At 39.8% G+C, this 22,671-nt stretch overlaps 1 protein-coding gene across 3 annotated transcripts in view; it reads left to right on the top strand.

The window, feature by feature from the left end:
• Positions 1–1,580: 1,580 nt before the first annotated feature.
• Positions 1,581–22,671, top strand: part of SHPRH (SNF2 histone linker PHD RING helicase) — a 47,658-nt gene continuing 26,567 nt past the window's right edge. Inside the window, exons 1-13 of one of the 3 annotated variants that reach the window (XM_041423495.1) lie at positions 1,581–1,713; positions 4,053–4,722; positions 5,113–5,242; positions 11,040–11,252; positions 11,580–11,658; positions 12,436–12,586; positions 13,892–13,997; positions 14,497–14,753; positions 15,259–15,951; positions 18,409–18,660; positions 19,449–19,527; positions 21,447–21,610; positions 21,701–21,957. In XM_041423495.1, the coding sequence (XP_041279429.1) occupies positions 4,084–4,722; positions 5,113–5,242; positions 11,040–11,252; positions 11,580–11,658; positions 12,436–12,586; positions 13,892–13,997; positions 14,497–14,753; positions 15,259–15,951; positions 18,409–18,660; positions 19,449–19,527; positions 21,447–21,610; positions 21,701–21,957 (3,020 nt within the window). In that variant the 5' untranslated portion in view covers positions 1,581–1,713; positions 4,053–4,083. Of the gene's footprint in view, positions 1,714–2,359; positions 2,497–4,052; positions 4,723–5,112; positions 5,243–11,039; positions 11,259–11,579; positions 11,659–12,435; positions 12,587–13,891; positions 13,998–14,496; positions 14,754–15,258; positions 15,952–18,408; positions 18,661–19,448; positions 19,528–21,446; positions 21,611–21,700; positions 21,958–22,671 lie in introns of those variants that run through there. The other 2 variants (XM_041423493.1, XM_041423494.1) reach the window with 2 other exon arrangements.

Raw genomic sequence — 22,671 nt, 5'->3', positions numbered from 1 at the left:
TCTAGTTGACAAGGTGATCAGTCAGAGGCTGGACTTGATCTCAGAGGTCTTCTTCAACCTAAATGATTCTGTCTTCCCTTTCATCTCTGTTCTGCAGCAATTTCCTGTTGTAACATAGGACCACGTGATGCTTTTTAAGCTAATTTTAATCTAGGAATGCGAATTAAACATTGCAAAACTAAAACAGCCAAACCACATAAGGTTGGTATAAGGGCCAACACTCCAAAGCTACTGCACATCATGGTTTTAAGCAGCTCTTCTGAGCCCACCCTTTCAGAAAAGGTGAGAATGGCAGAAAATCAACACAGGCAATTAAGGAATTAATGTGAAAAACATAATACTAAAAAATGATTGAAAAAATTTTTATGAAAGAGAACCCCACCTTCTTGCTGTAAAGGGCTCTCTATTTGTGTATTTACAGCTGCCTCCAATTGTCAATCTGTGCATTTCACAGAATCACAGGATCGCTTAGGTTGGAAAAGACCTCTGAGATAACAGAGTCCAACCCTGGACTGAATACCTTGTCAGCTATACCATTACACTAAGTGCCATATCCAGGGTTTTCTTGAACACCAGGAAAGAACAGGGACAGTGACTCCACCACCTCCCTGGGCAGCCCATTCCAGTGTTAAATTGCTCTTTTTTATGAAGAAATTCCTCCCGCTGACAAACCTAAGCCACACCGGCACAGCTTGAGGCCATGTCCTCTCATCCCGCCCCTGGTGCCCGCTAGCAGAGGCCGATCCCCACCTGGCTACAGGCTCCTGGCAGGGAGCTGTAGAGGCAAGCCGCCCCCTGAGCCTCCAAGTCTCCAGGCTAAACACTCCCTCAGCCACTCCTCCTAGGACTTGTGCTTCAGACCCTTCAGCAACTTCACCAGCTTCCTTCCGTAGTCTTTACTGCAGTGATATTTGCGGTTAAAAATTATTTTGCCTTTTCACAGTGCTAACAGCCCAGAAATTCGCTCTTTCAATCGCTCTTGTCAAGATGCCCGACCAGTCCTCTCTCTCCTGCCAAGTGTTTCACGCACAAAATCACAGAGCGGGTCACGGTGGAAGGGACCACAGGGCTCCATCTGATCCAGCCTCCCTGCTCAGGATCATCCCAGAGCGCACGGCACGGGATTGCGACCAGAGGGTTCTCGGGTATCTCCATCGAGGGAGACTCCTCAGCCTCTCCGGACAATCTACTCCAGTGCACGGCCGCCTGCACAGCGAAATTCTCCCCCCGGTTCAGGCTGAAACTTCCCGCACATTCCCTGGATCCCACCAGGTTTCCACGCCCTCAGCGCCACCCTGCCCGCGCGCCGCGCGGCCACGCCCACCGACATGGCGTCACAAAAGAGCGTTCGCTCCGCCCCCAGCCACGCCCCACTGAGGGCACCGTCGCTTTAGCCCCCTCGCCCGGGGTGCATTCAACTGCGCCTGCTCCCAGACCTCCTCTCTCTTTGTTCCGCTAACGTCAGGGAGAGGCGGGGCAAATGCCACGCTTCCCGGAGCTCATTGGCTGCCGCTCGGGCCGGCGCGGGTGCGCGCGCTGTCCCGTGCCCGCCTGCCCCTCCACCCCCCCATCCTGTCCGGGGGCTCCGTCCGGCGCTGCCAGGGGCGGCGCGGTCTCGCGCCCCTGGACCCGCCCTCCCTGCCGCGGGCGCGCGGGGGCCCCGCCCGAGCCGGGAGGAGCCGCGGCCGCCGGGGCAGCAGCGTCACCGCTCCGGTACGTCCGCGGCTCCACGCCCCGCTCCCCTCACCCTGCGCCCCCGGGGCTGCCCCCTGTCCTCCGCTACGGCCTCACTAGTCCTTAGCTGCGCGGCGGCCTTGCCGTGGGCGTTGGCGACGCGGCCGGGCAGCCCGAGGCCTGTGCGAGTGGCCGCGGGTAGCGGTGGATGCCGCGGGCCCACTGCGCGGTGACCGCGGGGCGCCGGGGGGTCACCGCAGCCGCGCAGAGCCCGCCGGTGGCAGGCGTCGCGGTGGTGCAGTGCCGGCTGCCCAGGGTATCGCGTTCCGCTGCTGGGCTCCCCTTCCCGAGCTTCCCGTCGCTTTCCTCGTTCGAGACAACGAGAGCTGTCCGCGTCCCTGCGGCGGAGCGCGGTGCGGGAGGCCCCGGCCCTGGCCCCGGGGTCGGCGGGGGCTCGGTGCGGCTCTGCAGACATCCCCGGCCGCTTCCCTGCCCCGTGCGCCGCTGCTGCTTCCCCTCGCAGGCACGGGCGTCTTCTGGCCGCTGGAGCTGTGAGCAGACCCCAGTCGTCACCCGCTTGTCCCTCAGAGTGCGATGCCCAAGCTGGCGTGCTCCTGTAGGCTGGGATGCCGCAGGGCCCCGTCTGCCTCTGGGTTGAGTGCAGTGTGTGCTCGCCGTCGGGATTTGCTTCGAGTGCTGTCAGCATCGCTCCGTGTGCACGAACGTTGTTTTGAAAAACTCGCCCTTCCTTCCCTGAAGTCTATTGTGTAATTGTGAGAGACCATCGTTCTCTACAACTGCCTGAAAGGAGGCTGTAGCCAGGTGGGGGTCATACTCTCCTCCCGAACAAATGTAACTGGGATGAGAAGAAATGGCCTTAAGCTGTGCCAGGGAATGTCTAGATTGAACCTTTGGAAGAATTTCTTCACAGAAAGGGTGATTAGACATTGGAATGTGCTGCCCGGGGAGGTGGTCTAGTCACCATCCCTGAAGGTGTTTGAGGCAAGATTGGATGTGGCACTGAGTGCTGTGGTCTAGTTGACAGGGCAGTGTTCAGTCACAGGCTGGACTCGATGATCTCAGCAGTCTTTTCCAATCTAATTGATTCTGTGTTTGAGTTTCGAACACAGGAAGGTTTGTATATTCCATTATATTTCCTTTGACTTTCATGAATTATCAGTTAGCGTTTGTTTGTTATGTTTTTTGGGTTTTTTCCAAGACTCTTAGAAAAACATTCAATAACAGAAATTCTGTTCTGTTCCAGCATAAGCCCCTTTAACATTAGGATATGGTGTACTGGATTTAGTAGCTTGGAATATTTTCCTCTTATCTTCCTACAGTTCTTTAAAAGTTGTATGCACAAGCTATGTTGACACAAATATCTATACTCACAAAGTGTGCTATGAAGTCACAGATCTGTTGCTGTGTTCAGGTTCCTTGTAAAAAATCTTTTATTGAAAAAAGTTCCTACTTGCTTGAGTATTTAATTATGAGCATGTGGTTTTGGCTATGTAGTTATTAGATTCCCAGATGAATCTAATATTCTATAATTTGCTTCTTCATATATACCATTTAGCAGTTGCACTTTATTTTCTTGTATTTTATCCACAAAGTCTGTTCTTTGCCCAGGTTCAGTTAAGGAGTTGGATGTCTGTCTTGACTTAGGATTGCAGTTAGTCAATATCAGTAAGACTCTACATTTAGTTTGCTTATTGGTCCCCCTGAAATGCACAATAACTAACTAAGGCCTCTTCTGCAAGCAGTTTGTATATTCAGGGCCCAGGATGCACAGTTTCCTGGGAAAATTATTCAATACTAGTAGCAAGGTCATTGGGGACTTTGAAGGACAGAACTTGATAGCTTGGGCTCTAAACCATATTTTATGTAGTGGCAGTTTCAGACTAGCCCTGTGTCAAGTTTAAGTTTCAGCTCTATGTAGGCTTTGAAAGGAAAGAGGAATTTTATGTGTGTTTATTCCACTCCCACCCCCATATCTCCTGTACTTCTGCACTTTTGTTTGCAGAGGTTTGTTTTGGGTTTTTTTGCTGTCTTCCTCCACCCCCATCTTTAAGGATTGCCCTGCTTCTAGGTTTATATCTGTCCCACAAGATTCAGAGTAAAGAGCTCTGAAATGAAGCAGTCTTGTTGGTCTTTGTCTGTAGCTGTCTGGAAAACTTGTAAGATGTAGTACAAAACCATGGTTCATGTCCAGCTTCATGTGATGGCACAGGAGTAGGAGACCCTCTAAAGCTAATACTTCTGAACAGTTTGAGTGCATGGTGCATATATTTGTGTCCCAGAATTTTGCACAGTGAAATTCTGGTGTGGCCATTTGATTTTGTAATGCCTGTTGTTTACTGATTTACTTCACCTTGCAGATACTGAAAGCACCATTGAGAAAACAGCAAAATGAGCAGTCGTCGGAAGCGGGCACCTCCGTCCAAAGTGGATGAGGAGAAGAAGAAAAAGCTCTGCTGGAATATGCATGAAGACCGGAGAAATGAGATGGTGGCTTTAGATGATGAAGTAACTGATGAGGACCATATTCCAGTTCCAAGCACTTCTGCATCCTTCATTGTTATCAACGATGATAGCACTGATGAAGATCTTGTACAGAAAGAAGGCAGTGGCTCAAAATCTGTTAAGTTTTTGACAGTTAATGATGAAGAAGACTCTTATTCCATCTTGACTCCTGTATCCGTACAGCTAAATATTATAGTCCTGCCATACCGTGCAGATAGGTCCTGGAAGGCTTTGTTGGGAGAATTTGCTCTTCGTCTGCCTTCTGAGCAAATTCTATCTGATGAATTCCGTGACAGGAGCTTTACTTTAATGAAAGGAGACTCTGATGATGAGCTGCAGGTCTGTGTTCATGAAAGAAGTGAAGAAGAGTACAGCAATGAAACAAAAGAATACCTGGGTGCTTATGAACAACGTATTCTTGTGGAAGCAACTTTAAGTGGTGAAATATTGGAAGGTTTGAGATGGTTGCAAAAGAAAAAGATAATTGGACTTTATCAAAGACCTGGAGAGGCTCAGGCTTTAAAGGTATGCATTCATTATATTTGTTTTGCATTTTGAAAGTTCTTTTTTTTTGTTTGAAATATAAAATAAAAACATCTGAACAAGAAAGTCTGGCAGCTACTCTGTATTTATAATGTGATGAAAATGTATAGTTTCTACATGCTTTGTAATGTTTTCAGTGTGTTTTTCCTATAAATATATTTTTATTTTTTCACCATTAGCAATGTATTACCTGAAAGAATCACAGAAGCTTTTCGCTGTATTTCCTCTACATGGTGTTTTTAGTAGATTTATTATATCTGTCTGTACCTGCTAATTTTCAAACCACTGTTATTATTTTCATGCTCCTCTGATTATAATATTCTTGTCAGTTTAAGTATTAATTAAATTGTTGACTGTATAACCTTTTCACAGGTTGGAGTTTACCTTCTTGAAGCTGGCCTAAGTAAACCAGAATTTCTCAGTGATGGAGGTGGAAGACCCAAAAAAGCTAATCAGATTATTCAAAAACTCATGGAAAAGTTCTACAGTTTTTTAATTCCAGGTAATGCAATAAAGTTGATTGTTGATGAACAGAAACAGTTTTGTCTTGTGTAGTAGTTGTAAATGTAAGGCAAAATTGTAGTTATTCCTGCCATCTGGAGCAACTCTTCTTTTCCAGGCAGTGTTATTAGGTAATTCACCCAATACTATTATCTAGTCATTACACTGATTCTTTTATGCTGAAATTACAGGTGATAATCCTTCTCTACAGGTACTGAAGAATGTTTTGAGTCCTTACTTTTTTTGGAAGTAGATACCATTTTCACGGTTTCATGGGTGTAGTTTGAACAGATCTACACTATCTTCTCTGAATTATACAGGAACAGTGTAAAAGAAACAGGAATTAAATTTGGAAAACTTGTTCCCAGGTTAGGGAACACAACTGCAGCAATAGATTTCTGTTTGTTTAATATTGTAAAGCAGTTACAATGTAAAATACTACAAAATTCAGCTTTATGACAGTTTTGAGAATATGCCATTGCAGATTGAGAAATATGGGCCTTCCTATCATTTTGGAATTAAAGGTGTGTTTGCCAGGTTACACTTACTAGTAATACAGATTCACAGGGTGTTAAACAATGGCTCTGTGTTGTGATGTCTTAGGAAGCTTGTGAAAAAAACAAACAACACAACCAACATTTGTCTCGTTCCTGAGTGTAGAGTTGATTCAAAATTTTGACTGAAGACTGTAGTATACAGAGTTTGTCTTCTTGTGACAAAAGCCTAGCACCCACCCCAAATAGGACTGCACTTAATTAGAAAAGGCAGAGGTGTATAAAAATCAGGCAACTCAGGCTAAAGAGAAGCTAAAAGGAAGAGCTAACAGAATAAAATCTGAACATCCTTACCTGCTGTGAAGACAACTATGCAACTGTGAGGAACAACTTGAGATGTACCAAGGGATGGGCAAATATAACTCAGTAACTGGGGAAGGTACTGCACGTAAGAAATCCTTCCAAAACCTGAAGTCTGACTGACACAAATATGCCAGTTTAGATTTGAAAGAACGACAAATCAGATCCAAGAAGAGGTCTGAAGAATAAATAGTTTAAGGTCTAGAAATGAATAGTAGTGGTTTTAAATCCGTTCGGAGAAGCAGAATAGTTGCCAGACAATTCGTAGACTTGAGATGTCTAAGGTATGTGATAGAGTGCTGAAATAAAAGTAATGCTATAGCAGAAAGCACAATTTCCTTCTCTGCATATCTTCTCATTGTGGAAGTGTTTGGAGAAAAAGACTGTGAAGAAAATTTCTGGTGACTTACTTTAAGGTCCAAACTGATTTTCTGCTGGAACCTTGTCATTTGTCTTCAGTACACTAAAGGATGTGTTTATAGGGACTACCTGGTTCAGTGTAGCTTACAGGTGAAGAGGCACTTTCTGAAAGGGAAGACGTGCCCCTCAAAGTTTCTGGGGCAAGAATGTGGTCCCAAGAAGTTGGGTTGTCATGTCTTAACTTTTCAGAAGCCCTGCAAGCAGCTCAGGTTGGTAAAGGAGCTATGTTGTTAGCTGGTAAAGATTAGGACCATTTTTCAGTATGTACATTTTTATGTGCTATAAAATAATAATAGAGTCTTGATTTCAAGCCAATGAATGCCATGTAAGTGATGAAATAAAACAGCTGACATGGAGAACAGAAATAAATGATTGCAAATCACCAGTTAAGTCCGCCAAAGGCATGTGCAGCTTAATGTATTACTAACGCTTTGAGAAAAAGAATGATTGGTGTAATGGTATCAACAATGTTTAAGTGTATTATTCATCATAACAGAGATGAAGAACAACTGAAAGCTTGCAAGCAGACTAGGCAATGGAGTTGCAATAGAAATTCAATAGATGAATAGAAAACAATGCAGAAGAAAAAAATTAATGGCCTCTCACTTTGCTAACTGTTGCAAGCAGGGTTGCAGTTCAGTATGTAGGTGTATAGCTCAGTGAATGCATCAACTTAATGTTCAGTGTTAGTGAAACCAAATCAATAGTAAAGAATTATCCTGAAAGTGTTAGAGAACAAAACATGATCACTGAATCACTATATAAGTCCATAGTGTGCATTATGCTCTGCTCTGAATTCAGAAAAAGCATGTCACAGAATTGAAGAATATTTGTGAAGGAGGACCCCACGTGATTATGCACTGTGAAACTAGTTTCATTTCCTAACAGTTTTTGAGCACAAACTTACTGATGTGGCATAAAACAATATAGCCTTGATTCTGTGTTGATTAATGCATTTCCCTTAAATGTTTCTAACAACTTAGTTTAAATTCCACCTGGTTATAAACAGAATTAGTTGAGGTTTTGTAAAATTACACCTAAGTATATATTCTAACATTTATCAATATCCATCTAAAGTGAAATCTATACAATAACATTCCAAGATGAGGCTTCTGGTTCCCCCCACTGATGAGCAAACTCTCATGCTGATGGGGTTCTGCACACGGATTTACACAAATAAGGGATATGACCTCTCTACTGCCACATTTAATTTAAATATATTTTTAACTGCACTCAGTTAATTCTGTTAATATCCTAGATGTTTTTGAGACTTTTTGGCAGGAAGTTCATCTGTGTTATGGCAAGCATAGCATAGATGCATTAAGTAATCTGAAAAAAATTGATAAAATATGTAATATTGAATCATTTAGGTTTTAACCCAGCACTGCCAAGTCAATCACTGAACCATGTCCCCAAGTGCCACATTTACATGTCTTTTAAATATTTCCAGTGATGGTGACTCAACCACTTCCCTGGGCAGCCTGTTCTTATGCTTGACAACTCTTTATGGGAAGAAATTTTTCCCTGTTACCCAATCTAACCTTCCCCTGGTGCAACTTGAGGCCATTTCTTCTTGTTCAGTTGCTTGGGATAAGAGACCGATCCCCACCTCACTACGACCTCCTTTCAGGTAGTTGTAGAGAGGACTAAGGTCTTCCCTTCATCTACTTTGTGTGCAAATGACCTCAACTCCCTCAGCTGCTCCTCATAAGAGTTATGTTCCAGATCTGTTACCAGTTTTATTGCTCTGCTCTGGATATGCTCCAGCACTTCCATGTCTTTCTTGTCATGTAGTGAGGGACCCAAAATTTAATACAGTAACCTCACAACATCCTTGTAGTCATGCTGAACTGCCAGCCCTTTCTTCCAAAGGTCATAAATGCTCTGTTTCCCCTAAGTCTCAGCCAAATCTGCCTGTTCAGGCAGATGTTCTCTGCTGTCTTACCTTTTTATCGTACACCATTTACCCTCAGGTTTCTTAAGAAGAATAAATTCTTTGTACAAAGATGGTTTTGGTATTTGTTTGTTTACTACCATATGTGACGCAACAAGTTTTCCATTAATCTAGGCTGTTTTCATTAGTGCAGATATTGTTATACTGCAGTCTGGAGAAGGAAAGATCCTACTGCAGATGCAGTAGCAGAACTGTAGTACAGTCATCAAAGGAATTAAATACAGTACTTGAAAAGCATCAGAGAAACTGAATTTTTACATAGTACAATGCCATCTGTTTCTCAAATGTAAAAAAGATTAAGATGAGACCTCTGTAACTGAATTACATTTTGAAATGGTTGAAAGCATAATTAAATATTCACTGTTTAATAAGTAACTGAGAGGGATAAACTTCCCTAGCATCCTTTTCAAAATCCCCATGGTACGTAGAACCATTTAATATTGAAAAAGAAATGTCTGAAAGAATGAGCAAAACAAGAAGGGTGCGTACAGAAAAATTCAAATGCATTAAAAAATTTTGCTTTAAATTACATTGCAGTCTTTGCTCTCCTGTAGAATTATGGATAGACTTAGTTTATGTAAAAGTCAATTTATTATCCTTAAAAATGTGAGATTTGAAGACTTATTTTAGCAAGTATAATGATAAGTGTCATTATATATCAAATTCTTTGATCAAAGTTACACTTTTCAAATACTCTAATTTTCTGTTCTTTTCCTAAAGTGAGGGGTATGTGTTAGAGGATCCCTTTGAATGGTTTCTTTACTATATAAAGCTGAGTGCTTTCTTGGGTGTTTTTTTTTTTTTGGCTGGATCATTAATAACCCCACATGTGCACTCTGATTGCCTTCTTTACATTACAAGTCATATATATAGTTTTCATGAATATGTAGAAACTTAATGTCTTTCAGTATTCTCATTTCCCTTGAGAAGCTCTGGGATTGTTCCTGTGATTTAAAAGGATTAGGGGAAGGCACTGATGGCTGCCATATGTAGGTGTATAATTTCCTCCTTTTGTTTTGGAAATCATTCTTCATCCTCACCACCCATCTGAATGAAAGAAAGCTTTTGCTTTTCAGGAAAGAGAGTTCTAATACCAGCTTCTGAACATTATTTTAAGATTAAGCTTTCTGATTTTTGCCAGGTACATCTCTTCCTTGTAAGCCTGAGGCATCAGAATCAAAATCTGATTTAAGTGTGCCAGCCGTTTGCTGCTTTATTGAAATGTTAAATATAATTTAAGGTTACTTCATGCTGAAAATGATAGCCTTGACTTGCTTCCAATTTTGATGGTGGTTTTTTTGTTGTTGTTTGTTTTTAATACAAAAATTCTGCAGGGTGAGTTTATCTGCAATGCTAGCTAGGGTTAGAACTGGTCTGTATTTTTTTTATACCAAAGTTTTAATTTCAGGCCTAAAACACTGTAAAAGTGTTTTAATAAATACTGCAAGTATTTCATTCTCTCATATCTGTTTTCTAGAATGCCAACCCTTGAATTTTTCATGAATGTTCTACATTTTTTAAGTTCTGTGTATGCCCATATATCCAAATTATGTGAAAAAATACATAAGCACAAGGCCTTCTTTCTTAGAGGGTAGAAAAGAAGGGTAGGCCTTCTGTCCCAAAGTGCACTTACTTGTCTTGAGGTGGGTTTTTAATTTTGAAAGTATGCCTTGTCTGAATTTTTGCAGTGATGCAAGTGGTAAAAGTTATATTTTGTCCTACTGCTACAATTTTCTTAACCAGATGAATAAGTTAACCTTAACTTTTCCTGTTTCAATAAGGTCATTTATTAATATTTAAGTCAGAAGCGTGAGATAATTGTGATTCTGTAACAATTGGAATTTTTTAGTGGAAGATGTTTATTAATTAAATAAGTTCTGGTCATTCTATACCTCACTTCTAAAGAAAGAGCTTTGTTGATTATATATACATCTGTGCTCACCATAGCATGTTAACTTTTAAGTGTCCTGGTTCTAGCTGGGACAGAGTTTGTTTTCTTCTTAGTAACTGATGAGTGCCGTGTGTTTGGGCTCACTGTGACAGTAATGTTTGTAATGCCGTGATTGGTTACTTCTTGCTGAGTGGTGCTTGCCCCAAGCCAAGGACTTTTCAGTCCTTACTCTGCAGGGGCACAAGAAGGGAGGGAGCATGGCCAGGACAGCCAAAGGGATATTCCACACCACAGAACAAGCATCCTCAGTTTATAAACTAGTGGGAGTTGGCTGAGAGCCACCAGTTGCCACTTGGGGATGGGCTGGGAGTTGGTCAGTGAGAGGTGAGCAATTGTATTGTGTATCACTTGTTTCTTGGGTTCTTTTAATCTCTCTCCTTTTTCCTTTTCATTGCTATTACTATTATTACTACTGTTATTGTTGCAATGTTTTTCTTTATTTCGGTTATTAATGCTCATTGTTTACTGCTGAGTCAGATGCAGTCATGGCATATGGTTAAATGACACTTTGCTTTGCTTATTTTCCTGTGTGTAAACTAAATATGTTGCTGCAAAATTTACTGAAATGTTGTCCCAAGTTGATTGATGATGCATGTCTTGAATTATTTGGTGTATGCAGATGACCTGGAGGAAGATGAGGAAGAATCTGACATGGAACTAGAACGACAAAATATTGAAGAGCTTTATGACTTTGTACGGCACACCCATCAGCAGGATATCCAATTACTGAGAAAGGATGTGCAGCATCCTGCATTGATTCCCATTCTGAGGCCGTACCAAAGCGAGGCTGTGAACTGGATGCTTCACCGAGAGAACCACACAAGTACTCCAAGTAATGGCAAGTATATGGATCTGAAAAACTTGCATAATTGTGGAAAGTGTAATTGCATTGTCAGCAGTAATGTTTCCTTGCTGTTTGATTAGAAGTTTTGTGAGTTATTTCATTAGTATTTTTATAGAAGCTGTTCTTTGGGTCATACACTAAATGATAAGCTAGGTTTTGCTGAGCAGCAGTTGGTGTATCGTGTTGGTCATGAAGCTCTGTGGAGGTGGACTTCAGCTTTTTTTCTCTTAATGTCACATAAAGGCTGAATAATTCTAAGGAGCGCGCTGTTAATAGAGAAACTTCGTCATAGTAATGTGAGCACTTTCTCCATAGAAAACGTGCTGCACTTCTTATGGCGGGAGGTGATCACTCTGGATGGAATAAAAATCTACTATAATCCATTTACTGGCTGGTATGTTTTTATAGTTACTCTTTCTGAGGACATGTCAGGGTTGTACTTTGTGAAAACCGTGTTGGTAGCTTTATCCTGCAGGATATAAGATATTCCATAACTTGTTTTTCAGTTAGCAACTAAAGAATTAGAACAATGATATCTTTAATTTGAAAAAAGAACAAACTCGAGGATATAATGCGCAGATAAATATGTAGATCTCAAGTTGAAGGTGTAATTATTAAAGCTTTTCTTAAAGAAGTCAGTAATTTAGTGGTTTAATATTAACTTTTTTAATTTGGAGTATTGGAGGCTTTGATCTTCTGATCCAGTGTTTTCAAAGTCCAAAGGAAGGCAGCAGTATAAAGCTTTTTATTAATGCTAGGTATTGCATTAGTAAGCCTGTTTCTCTTTTCTCATTAATTTGGTCAGAATAGAACCTTTTGATTGCTAGTTTTTTATTTTTCCCTTGGTAACTTTCAGATCTTTTTCACATTGAATATAAAAATATTTCAAATTTTTTGGTACTAATGCTATGATATGCTAAGGTTAGCAAGGCAAGGCCTATTAGGAAGTGAAAAATTCTAAAAATTCTGGCATGCATATTTGTCTTGGTCAGGTTCATACACCCAAAAAGCTTGCTAGTTTTTGTAAATCTCAGCTTAACTAAGAAAAGATAATGCCTCACCTTACAAACTTTGCCTTGCTGAAGCTATGCCGTGTGTCCCTGAATACACGCTTCTCTGTCACAACATTCTGTACTTACTGACTTTGACTGGGAATGTACTTGAATTTTAGCATTATCCGTGAGTATCCAACTGCTGGACCCCAGTGGCCTGGAGGTATTTTGGCAGATGAGATGGGTCTTGGAAAAACAGTAGAAGTGTTGGCTCTTATTCTGAATCATCCTGGACCAGAGATTAAACAAGATGATCTGACATTACCTGAGGTAAGGAAACCAGGTTGAGCATTGTTATGAAGATGATACTTTTCAGAATGAATGCAAGGGCATTCTCTTCTCTTGAGTTTGTTTTCTGGTTTATAGAAGTCCATATTTAAAGCTGTATTGCTGTGAAAGTTTATGATTCTTGGCAGCATAAATGGTGGAATAGTTTGTGTGAGATGCTGTTGATCCTTTGCCATTGTTCAATGGTTTTATTAGGTGACTGTGCTGTTAATATAGTTTGGGCAGGCTTCAGGAGTGTGTAAATACATAATTTAGTTTACTATGTTGGAGGTCATTCTCCTTCACTTCATTGTATTGATGGGTATCAAACATCCATTAGACACGTGTTCTGTGCTAAAATAGGGACAGTTTACGTTCTAAATAAAGATATCTGCTCTCCCTCTATTTCATATAATAAATGAGCTTATTTAGCAACAGTTTTCCATCTTTTCACTTTTCTTATCATGCATACTGTGAAAACTTGGCACATCTACTAAACCCAGAAATTCTTTCTGAAGGGAAAGGACCATTATTCTTAAGTAAACTCTTACCATTTTGTGACTTCCATCCCTTGGAAGTCATGGCAGCCAGTTTCATTGTACATTTATCACATAGTGATCTTCTGCCTGCTTGTCATTTTATCAGTTAAAAGGACTCAATTCTTAGAGAGAATAACATTCTTAAATATATGAGAGGGTCAGCACAGAGTAGTGCAAAGAGAGGAGTAGAAGCACTAAAGTGCCTGGACAGTGACTGACAACAATAGGTAGAGACCAGAGCTTTTGGAGGGCTGGAGTTACTAAAACTGTTTAATGATGTAAGTACTTGGGACAGACAACTTAGCTCATATATTACTCTAATAGTAGAGTAAAATTTTGGGAGGCAATCCCTAAAAGGAGAAACATACTTCTTGTATAGCTGACTAGGGCTCTTCCTCTATATTGCTTACCTCCTTTTGTGTTTCTAGCTATATATTAAATATATATTTTCCTCCCCATCAGGAACCTAGATCATTTACATCTGTAGATTCCTGCAACTTAATACAAAAGTAGTGGAGGACCCAAGAGGCTTTCAGAGCTGCTGTTTGTGTTTCAGTTAGGGTGCTCACTGAAACACTGTTTGCCAAGAAACTGAGCTGAATGATTTGTCACTCTGTGCATTAAAAATGAGCTATCTGAGCAAATTAGTGAGATCAGAATATACATTTGTAGCAGCTCATGCTTACTTTAAAATGTGAGGAGATTAATGAAGGTCAGAGTGACTGTGAAGAGACATGAGCTAATAACTATTTAATGTTGTTTGCATTAGGGTAAGCTTGTGAACTTCTTTGTTCCACCTCAACCTTTAGAGGGAAATAAAAAGAAAAAACCAAAGGAAATGGAGCCTAAATTAAAGGAAAAAATACAGTATCCCAGTAAGTATTTCTGATGAGTTTTAAAATATGTTTTACCTTTAGCATTGTCTTATATTGGTCACTGACTGTGAGTTCAAGGCTATTCTTGACTTCTTCAGAATGAAATTATTCTTTTGCTGAGCCCTGTCCTGTAGGATTGCATGCTACCAACAAGTGATCCACAGTTAAAAGTAAGTTACTAACTCAGAACTCTGCTACAGAGCTCCATGCAACTAAAAGTCTTTGTAAAGAGTTTATGCATTTAAATGAAATAAGCTGTATTTTTTTATGCCTCAGTAGGAAAATTGAGTGATTTATTTCTGTTGTTATCCAACATTGTTTTAGAATCACTGCAAAACAGCAATCTGTAGAGCTGCATCAACTAAAAGCTTATCAAAACTGCTGCCTATCTGCATTTTTTAGGTGAACACTATGTTTAGACTTCCCGTAATACGTATTCTGTGAGGTAACTTCATTTCATCTGAAGCTGTAAGTTGTTTTGTTTTGATTATTCATACAGGCTTACGAGTAATGATATTAGCAGCTGTAAAGGAAATGAATGTGAAGAAAGGAGCATCCATAATTGCAATATTTAAGTACATCAGTTCTATATATAGGTACGACACGCAGAGAAATAGACGGCTTCTCAAAAGAACTCTGGAAAAACTAATTGCAGAACAGGTGGTTGAACAAGTTAAAGGACATGGTCTGGCTGGGTCTTTCAAGCTGGGAAAGAATTATAAGGAACAGAAGAAGCGAGAAAGAGTCAAAGAGCAGGTAAAACATGCTGCTGTAGTTATTTCAAAGAATGTTGCAAAGGCTGTTCTTTTTTGCTGCCAATTGCATGCTACTCTCAGCTGTATTGTCTGTGTACACTAGTTCAGTGATACTGATCTAGTGTTAAAAATGAAGAAAACTTCAGCAATTGCTTTGACACTCATAAATAAAGAAGCAGAAATCATAAGTAGATAAAATTTGGGGCTAAAATATTAACTATGTCTGTCATAAGTCTTTTAAAAGCAGCATCTTGCACTTGGTCTTGTTGAACTGCGTGATATTCCCATGGGCCCACTTTGTCCTGGTCTCTCTGGACAGCATCCTATCCTTCAGGTGTGTCACCTGTACCACTGAACTTGGTGTCATCTTCAAATTTGCTAAGGGTGCACTTGATCCCTGTGGCTATGTCATTAATGAAGACATTAAGTACCACTAATAGATGTTAAACATCACTGGGCAAGTCTGAATGTAAAGTCTGACATTCTTGGTTAATTTTACTTTGTAGGTAGCAAGGACTTCAGAAAGCACTCAGAAGAAGCAGTTGATTGATGCTAAAACTCAAACCAAAGAATCAAGAAACACTGATGAAACGTCTGAAAATGTCTTTAAAACTGCTTCACATGAGAATATTGCCATGGAAGAACATGATTATTGTACAACTAGTAAAAATAACAGGAAATCTGAAGCAGATAATGAGAACTCTGTAGAAGAGAAAAATGTTAAGCAAGAAACTGTGGTCCCAAAGTCTCCTGATTTTCATGGCAACCTCCTTGTCTCCAGTGACACGAGCAGTCATCTTGATGTTGATGTTTCTGAAACTACTGTTATCCAGCAGGAAGTCCCAAAAGTCCAATCCTCACATTCCCAAGAACGTGCTGGCAGTAGCGTACAACATACCAGTTCTGTATTTCCATTTAATACCTCTGAATATCGTTTTGAATGCATCTGTGGTGAGCTTGGATTGGCTGACTACAAAGCTCGTGTGCAGTGCCTGAAATGTTACCTGTGGCAGCATGCCGAGTGTGTAAACTACAAAGAGGAGAACCTGAAGAGCAGGCCCTTCTACTGTCCCCATTGCCTTGTGGCAATGAAACCGGTTCCCACAGGAGCGACTCTGATAATTTCTCCTAGTTCTATTTGTCACCAGTGGGTAGATGAGATCAACAGGCATGTAAGATCATCATCTCTTCGAGTTCTGGTAAGCTTATATATGGAGAGTTATTTTATCAAGGCTCAGAGCTTGCATCACTCGAAGTTCAGAGGTCTTTGTCCTCTTTGCTAGAGCTCTACATTTCTTGCTGCTAGACCAATGCTTTGGCGTTATGCGGTGCATCAATGTCGCAGAAGGACAGTCTGCGATTAGTTCTTTTTTCTTTTTTTTTTTTAGTTGGTCACTGGGAGATAAACCAGTGGACTAGATTGTATAGCAGCTGAAAGCAAATTTTTGTGAGGTTGCAACATGTGGTTTCTTAGAGGGAAGGCTGTTTGAAAGACTACCAAGGAACTTAAAAAGGCCTGTGGGTGTTTTGAGTGTTGTCTTGCTGTACATGTGCCCTTAAGCAATTCTCTGACTGTTGCTCCTCTTTTTGTTCTAGATAAAAAATGTTTCCATAGGTAAAACCTGTAGTTTTGCATTTCTGATTCTCAGGCTTTATAAAAGAAGTCTTGGGCATTGGTGTTTACTGAAAACAATACTGTTACAACTTGGCTGTTGGGTCTATAACATCTACCAAATTGATTAGTATGTTGCTTATTTGGAGACCATGTATTGTCCTTTTACTTCATTTCTCATAACCCTGTCACTAGAACAAATCTAATTATACTTAGAGTAATAATGGCTATACAGGTCTTTAAAAATACTGTTATCACAGTATTCAAGAGTCTTTTATGACTGATGCAGCCAAGTTTTGTCCTTCGTATTTTTAGCAGTCAAGAACCTTTGTAATAATCAAGAGCTTTGAAAACCATCAGTCACTTGTATTTTGAACAGAGTAGTGACAGGTTGATATAACTTTGTATTCAGGGATATATCTGGTACCTTTGGCTATTACGCATAGTTGCCCAATGTGTAAATGAATTCTAGGCCTCCAGTGCTATTTGTGTGAGCAGTCCAATTGGATTTAATGCAGGTACTAACAAATGTGTAAAACTCAAATGGTTTTTCTAGGGCCCAGTCCAAGTTTAATACCAGCTTTGATGAAAATTATCAGAAATAGATTTACATGGTAACAACAATCTAGTTTAAATACTGAATATCGGTACTTTAAACTGTGTGACATCTTCCATTCTGCAAGATTGTTTTCATTTTCTTTTAACTGCCAACTGTGAGACTTGTTTTCAGTGTTGCTTCAAAAATGAAAATTCGGTGTTTTATTTTCTGTTAAGGTAAAATGGAAGTAGTAGAAGTGTTTCAAAGAATCAGTTTCCCATGTTAACAACTTTTGCATTGCATGTGACATGTGTTTTTTACTCTTCAACTGCTTACAACCCATGGGAAATTCTAATGGTTTTATGTAATAGAAGAAGAAATTAAAATTTATCAGTAAGTCTTGCCTTGTGGCAGATTGTCTTTTACTGCTGCTGTGAAAACAACCAAAACTTGGCCAAGTTAAAAATCTCCAGAAAATCTATTCGTAAGTACTTGAAGAAGTCATTAGACTTTGGCAGCTGTTTGTTTCTTCTTGGTTATGTCAAAGAGCCTGCTCTTTTTGCTTAATTTGTTTCTTTTTTTTTCCCCTTCCAAGCTCCCCTTCTCGCTTTAGTTTCATGTACAATGACGTGGGTTGCTCTGTTGTCCCACTTTGGGGCACAACAGAAAGAAATTATCTACAGGTGTTTCTTTCAATTGACAGAAACACTGTTGCCATATGCACAAATGGAGAGGAAGATTATTACTGGGAGAAAAAGTAGGGTCAAGAGAGAAATTAACAGTGAAATCATGTTCTGATCATCAAGGGGTAAAAGCAGTTATTTTAATTTCTGTATGTTTCTAAAGGGATTTAGCTTAACATTATGAGGGAGATAAGAAAAGTACTTCTGATAATAGAACAAATGTCAGTATGAAGGGTTTCTGTTGGTGCACAGGGACTGTATTTTACCTAAGGTTTTTTTTTTTCATTTCTTCAATCTCTGTAGGTAAAACTTTACTCAGAGTGTAATTTCTGGGTTTTATATATTTTAATGCATATTTCTGTCTTTGCCTAATCATCCATTAAATTTTAGTGGGTAAAGTTTTTGGAAGAAAGGTAATGATCTACAGTAAAGGAGAGGAGAAGGCTAAGCATGTGACTTGTATAATGTTGTTCCATAAAACATTACAGAATACTTTATCTTCAAACAACTGCTACAACAAATAACTGTTTTAGAAAATAATGAAATCCTCTCTCCTTCAAAGGAGGAAATAAATGTTTTGCAAAGTCATAAAGTTAGACAAATTTTGTATCCATGACTGTATTGTATCTATTATTAGGTTACTCAGATGAATTTCCCACCATACTATTATATAAATACAGATTTTATGAAAAGTTTCATGTTATGTGAGCAACACCACTAAAAGCTTGCACATATTAAACTGTACTGATACGTTAGCATTTTTATCAAAGTGTCTCTCACCTCCCTTCTTTGCTATTGTGCTGTTGCCTGTAAATCCCTGTAGGTGTACCAAGGTGTGAAGAAGCATGGCTTTTTGCAGCCACACATGCTGGCAGAGCAGGAGGTGGTTATCACCACCTACGACGTCCTGCGCACCGAACTGAACTACGTGGACATTCCCCACAGCAACAGCGAGGACGGGCGCCGCTTCAGGAACCAGAAGCGCTACATGGCCATCCCCAGCCCCTTGGTAGCAGTGGAGTGGTGGAGGATCTGCCTTGACGAAGCACAAATGGTTGAATGCACCACTGCAAAGGTATGACATTCCTGGGCATGCATTTGTTTAACTTGAAAATGTTTGGACAAGTTTATTGTAAATAATAGAGTCTTTCCTTCCCCCTTCTTAATGTTCAGAGTACACTCAGGTAGTTTGTCCTTGTCCCTTGTTCTTCAGAAGTGAATTTTCTGTTGGAGATACTTACTATTGAATGGTTCTTCGGTTGGAATTTTGGCAGATCGTGAAGTATATCCAGCTGAAAAAATAGTTAACATAATCTGTACTGACAGTTTAAAGAACTAGGTCATCTTGTTGTATATGGTGTTTGATAGTTTCAAACAAGACACTAGCCTTGTTCAGTGATGTGATTCAGAGGCATAGATATGTCCTTTGGGTCTAGAAGCTAAAATAGTCAGCAGTCTGTCTGCAAACTCAAGGGATACAGTCTTCAGGGGTGATTATTTTAATTAGTCTTTGTCCAGTCTTTTTGTCTTCCAACACAGGAAGACAAAAATGCTACTTACATAATGCCTTAGAGGCTTTAATGTTCAGAATTTTTTAAACATAGAGTTTATTTTGCTATTTGTTTGCCTTCTGTAAACCCTTAATTGCACTTGATTACTTGGAAGAGGACATGGCTTTTATCAGCTTTCGGTTACCTTCTAAAAAGATGAAAAATTTTATATATGTTTTTATAATATATTGCACCAATGCTGCTTCTAGGTCTAAAGGTACATTCTAAAAAGATGTTCAGCCTTCTCAAAAATAAGATCCACCTGGTGTAAGACTGTGTTTTTCCTTTCCTACCATTGGCTCTATGTCCTTAGGCTGCTGAGATGGCGCTCCGTTTGAGTGGAATCAATCGTTGGTGTGTCAGTGGCACTCCTGTGCAGCGAGGATTAGAAGGTGAGATTTTATGCAGTGGTGTAATCTCTGGGCTTTCATTATGCTGATAACTAGGAGAGGCTTTGAAGCATTTAAAATGTCTGCTAGTTTTGTTCTGAATTCACTAGGTACTCTAACTTTGTCAGCCATAAACTTTAAGCATGATAATAAAGCCATCATTCATGTATCAATATAAAAGTCGAAGAGCTGAAATATTTTTGTCTCCCTGAGTTAGACAAATACTTTGAGGAGTGGCGAATGTGTATGAGGAGTGTATGTCTAATAGCTGACTCAAGTGTGTTCTTCAGTTTTCACTTAGTGGAGTGGATAAATATTAACCCTTCTCTATAGCAGATAGTCTGCTCTGGTTGCAGAATCCCGTGAGCTGTCAAATACAGCAAGCAAAACTGTATTTGCTTTTTGCATGGCTCTGTATGAACTACCGTGGGCATCCACTGCCATGAATATAAAATCTAAAAATCATGCTAAAGCTTATGAAACTGTCTCCAGTCCTTATGTAAGGACTTAACGAATTGAAATGTGTGGAGTAGGTAGCTGTGTGTTAACAGGTGACATTTATCATATCTTTTTTTTGTGTGATGCTCAGTTTCTGTAGACAGGCTTCAGACAGTGATAGAATAAAAGAAAGGGAGCTGACTAACTGCTTTGTCTCCATGTGTTCTCTGATGGAAATATATGATACACACTGGGGCAATGCATTTGAAAGTGGGTAAATCAGTGTAAGCATTTGTGGACTGTTGTTTGGATATTAAGTTGTAAAAATCAATATTTTAGATTAATTCATAATGGAATTTTGAATTAAATTTATAAATACATGTAATAGTTGTGAGAATACAGCATTAATAAAGCAAAGCTGCAGAAAGAAGTGATTGATTTTAGTCTCATGATTAACTCCTTCAAGGCCCTGTGTGTGATAGTGTTGATTTATTACATATCTGAAATGTCATACAGTCCATAATACATGTTGACAGGCTCTAAGGCAGCCCCCATCAAGTCAGGGATGAAAACTGCAGACTCATTTCAATCTGTGCCACTGCTGCTGTAATGCAGTGGGATAGGAGCTCTGGGTAAACAATTGCTTCTTGCATAGAAATGATTCCCAGAATTTTTGTTCCTCTGGTCTATGATGTATTTGGTGAATGTCTTGATGCTTTCAGCTGAATACTGAATTATGATAAAGCTAACAGAATAAGGAATGTAGCCACCAGATTTTCAAGAACTAGAAGATATCATCACATATCTCTGTTTCTGCAGTATCCACATGCAGCATTTAAATGTGTGCTTCTGTATTTTTCCAGTAAGATTAAGGCAGAAATTTAAAGTCAGTATGTCCTTAAGTTTCATTCCAAAAAGTGACAAGTTTCTGAATTAGGCAGAATTAGCAAGACCTATTCTCTCAATTAGCAAGAAAACAATTGAAGTGTCTTTTGTTAATTTCTTATGCATTAGTAGAGAAGTGAAAATTCTTCTGAATTGCAGCCCCTTCTAGGATTCTGGGCAGCAGACAGTTGGTGCACAGCAGGCTCTGAAGTAATGATGCTGAGCAATATTGGTCTAGAAAAACCTGGCAAACCCAGTTAACCATATGCAATCATGTAATTTCTGCCTCTTGTCTCTGCTCTGAATAGGTTTTAATTCTTTGCTCTCTTCTGCTAAGCTTGAAATTAGGAAAGTGTCTCACAAACAGCTAAATTCTCTCAAGTTGTGTGGAAATCAAAAGCGAGCTAAAGGAGAGAATGGCCACCTTCCACCACCCAGTCCCCTGCCTCAAATATTTTGAGGGCGTGACTGGAAAACAAGTGCAAAAGATAAAGGCCAGAATGGAGATGGTTTATGCTTCATAGGCTTTGGTATGACAGTTAATTTTTTTGATACATATTGTGAAGTATTAAAACACAAATACTTTCTTTTCTTGGCAGATTTGTATGGATTAGTCCTTTTTCTTGGAGTTGATCCTTACTGGGTCAAACACTGGTGGGACCAACTACTATATCGACCTTATTGTAGGAAAAATCCCCAGCCTCTCTACAGTCTAATTGCGAAGATAATGTGGAGATCAGCAAAGAAGGATGTGCTTGACCAAGTAAATCAAAATTTTGAGTTTTAGAATTCCTTAACATCATTTACCCATAGTTGTATTTGCAGATTACTTACTTTCTTTTTTTAATTTCAGATTCAAATCCCCCCTCAGACAGAAAATATACACTGGCTTCACTTCTCTCCTGTGGAGAGACACTTCTATCATCGCCAGCACGAGGTGTGCTGCCAGGATGCATTGGCAAAACTCAGGAAGATTTCAGACTGGACTCTTAAGCTTAGCAGCCTAGATAGAAGGACTGTGACTTCTATTCTATACCCTTTGCTACGGCTCAGGCAGGCCTGCTGTCACCCACAAGCTGTTCGGGGAGAGTTCTTGCCGCTACAGAAAAGGTGAATTTCTGTCATTTCTTAAATGGCCTACTTTATCCAAAGCAAAACTCTGATTGTCTCCAGCAGTGCAAGCCTTTGTACAGTCCTCAAATAAGCCTAATTTAAGCTTCTTTAGTTAAATATGTGACTATGGCACACCAGGGTAATTGACCTCAGAAGCTGAAAAGGCACAGTGGGTTCATTAGTGTAGTTTTTGTGTTAAAGGACATAGGACTGAAGGCATTTGATTCGCCAGTGGCATTCTAACCTTACTATGACTGGAGTGTTGTAGGTAACAGATTGAGTATGAAACAAACGAGATTATTTTTTTTGTTTTAAAATAAGCCCACTGCTTTTTTTTTTTTTTTTTGTCTCATACAAAGCTCACATTTACGAATGAGAACAATGAAAGAATTGAATCAACAGAATGGAATAATTCTTTAGTTCAAAGAAAATGTTAATGTGATGTTGCAGAATTTGTAAATATAGATCCAAACTTGAAAGTTGTACAAATTCTCTTTCATTTGCATGCTTTCACAATCATCTTTCCCACAAGTGCTCTGCAAGTATCACTTTGGTCTCAGTTTTTGTTACGCCAAAAAAAAAAAAAACATGTTGCCAGTTCTGTTGTGAAATGTATCTGCTACCTTTTCAGTTAGTCAGAAGGCGGTTGTGAAAGAACAGGCTGTTTCAATTCCAGCCTCTCAGAGTGGTGTCTATGTTTCTTTTTTAAGC

This window comes from Onychostruthus taczanowskii, unplaced genomic scaffold (assembly GCF_017590055.1).
Source record: "Onychostruthus taczanowskii isolate IOZ18803 unplaced genomic scaffold, ASM1759005v1 scaffold78, whole genome shotgun sequence".
Lineage (NCBI taxonomy): Eukaryota > Metazoa > Chordata > Aves > Passeriformes > Passeridae > Onychostruthus > Onychostruthus taczanowskii.
Note: the sequence above shows the minus strand (reverse complement) of the source record. Positions and strands in the feature narration are given on the sequence as shown.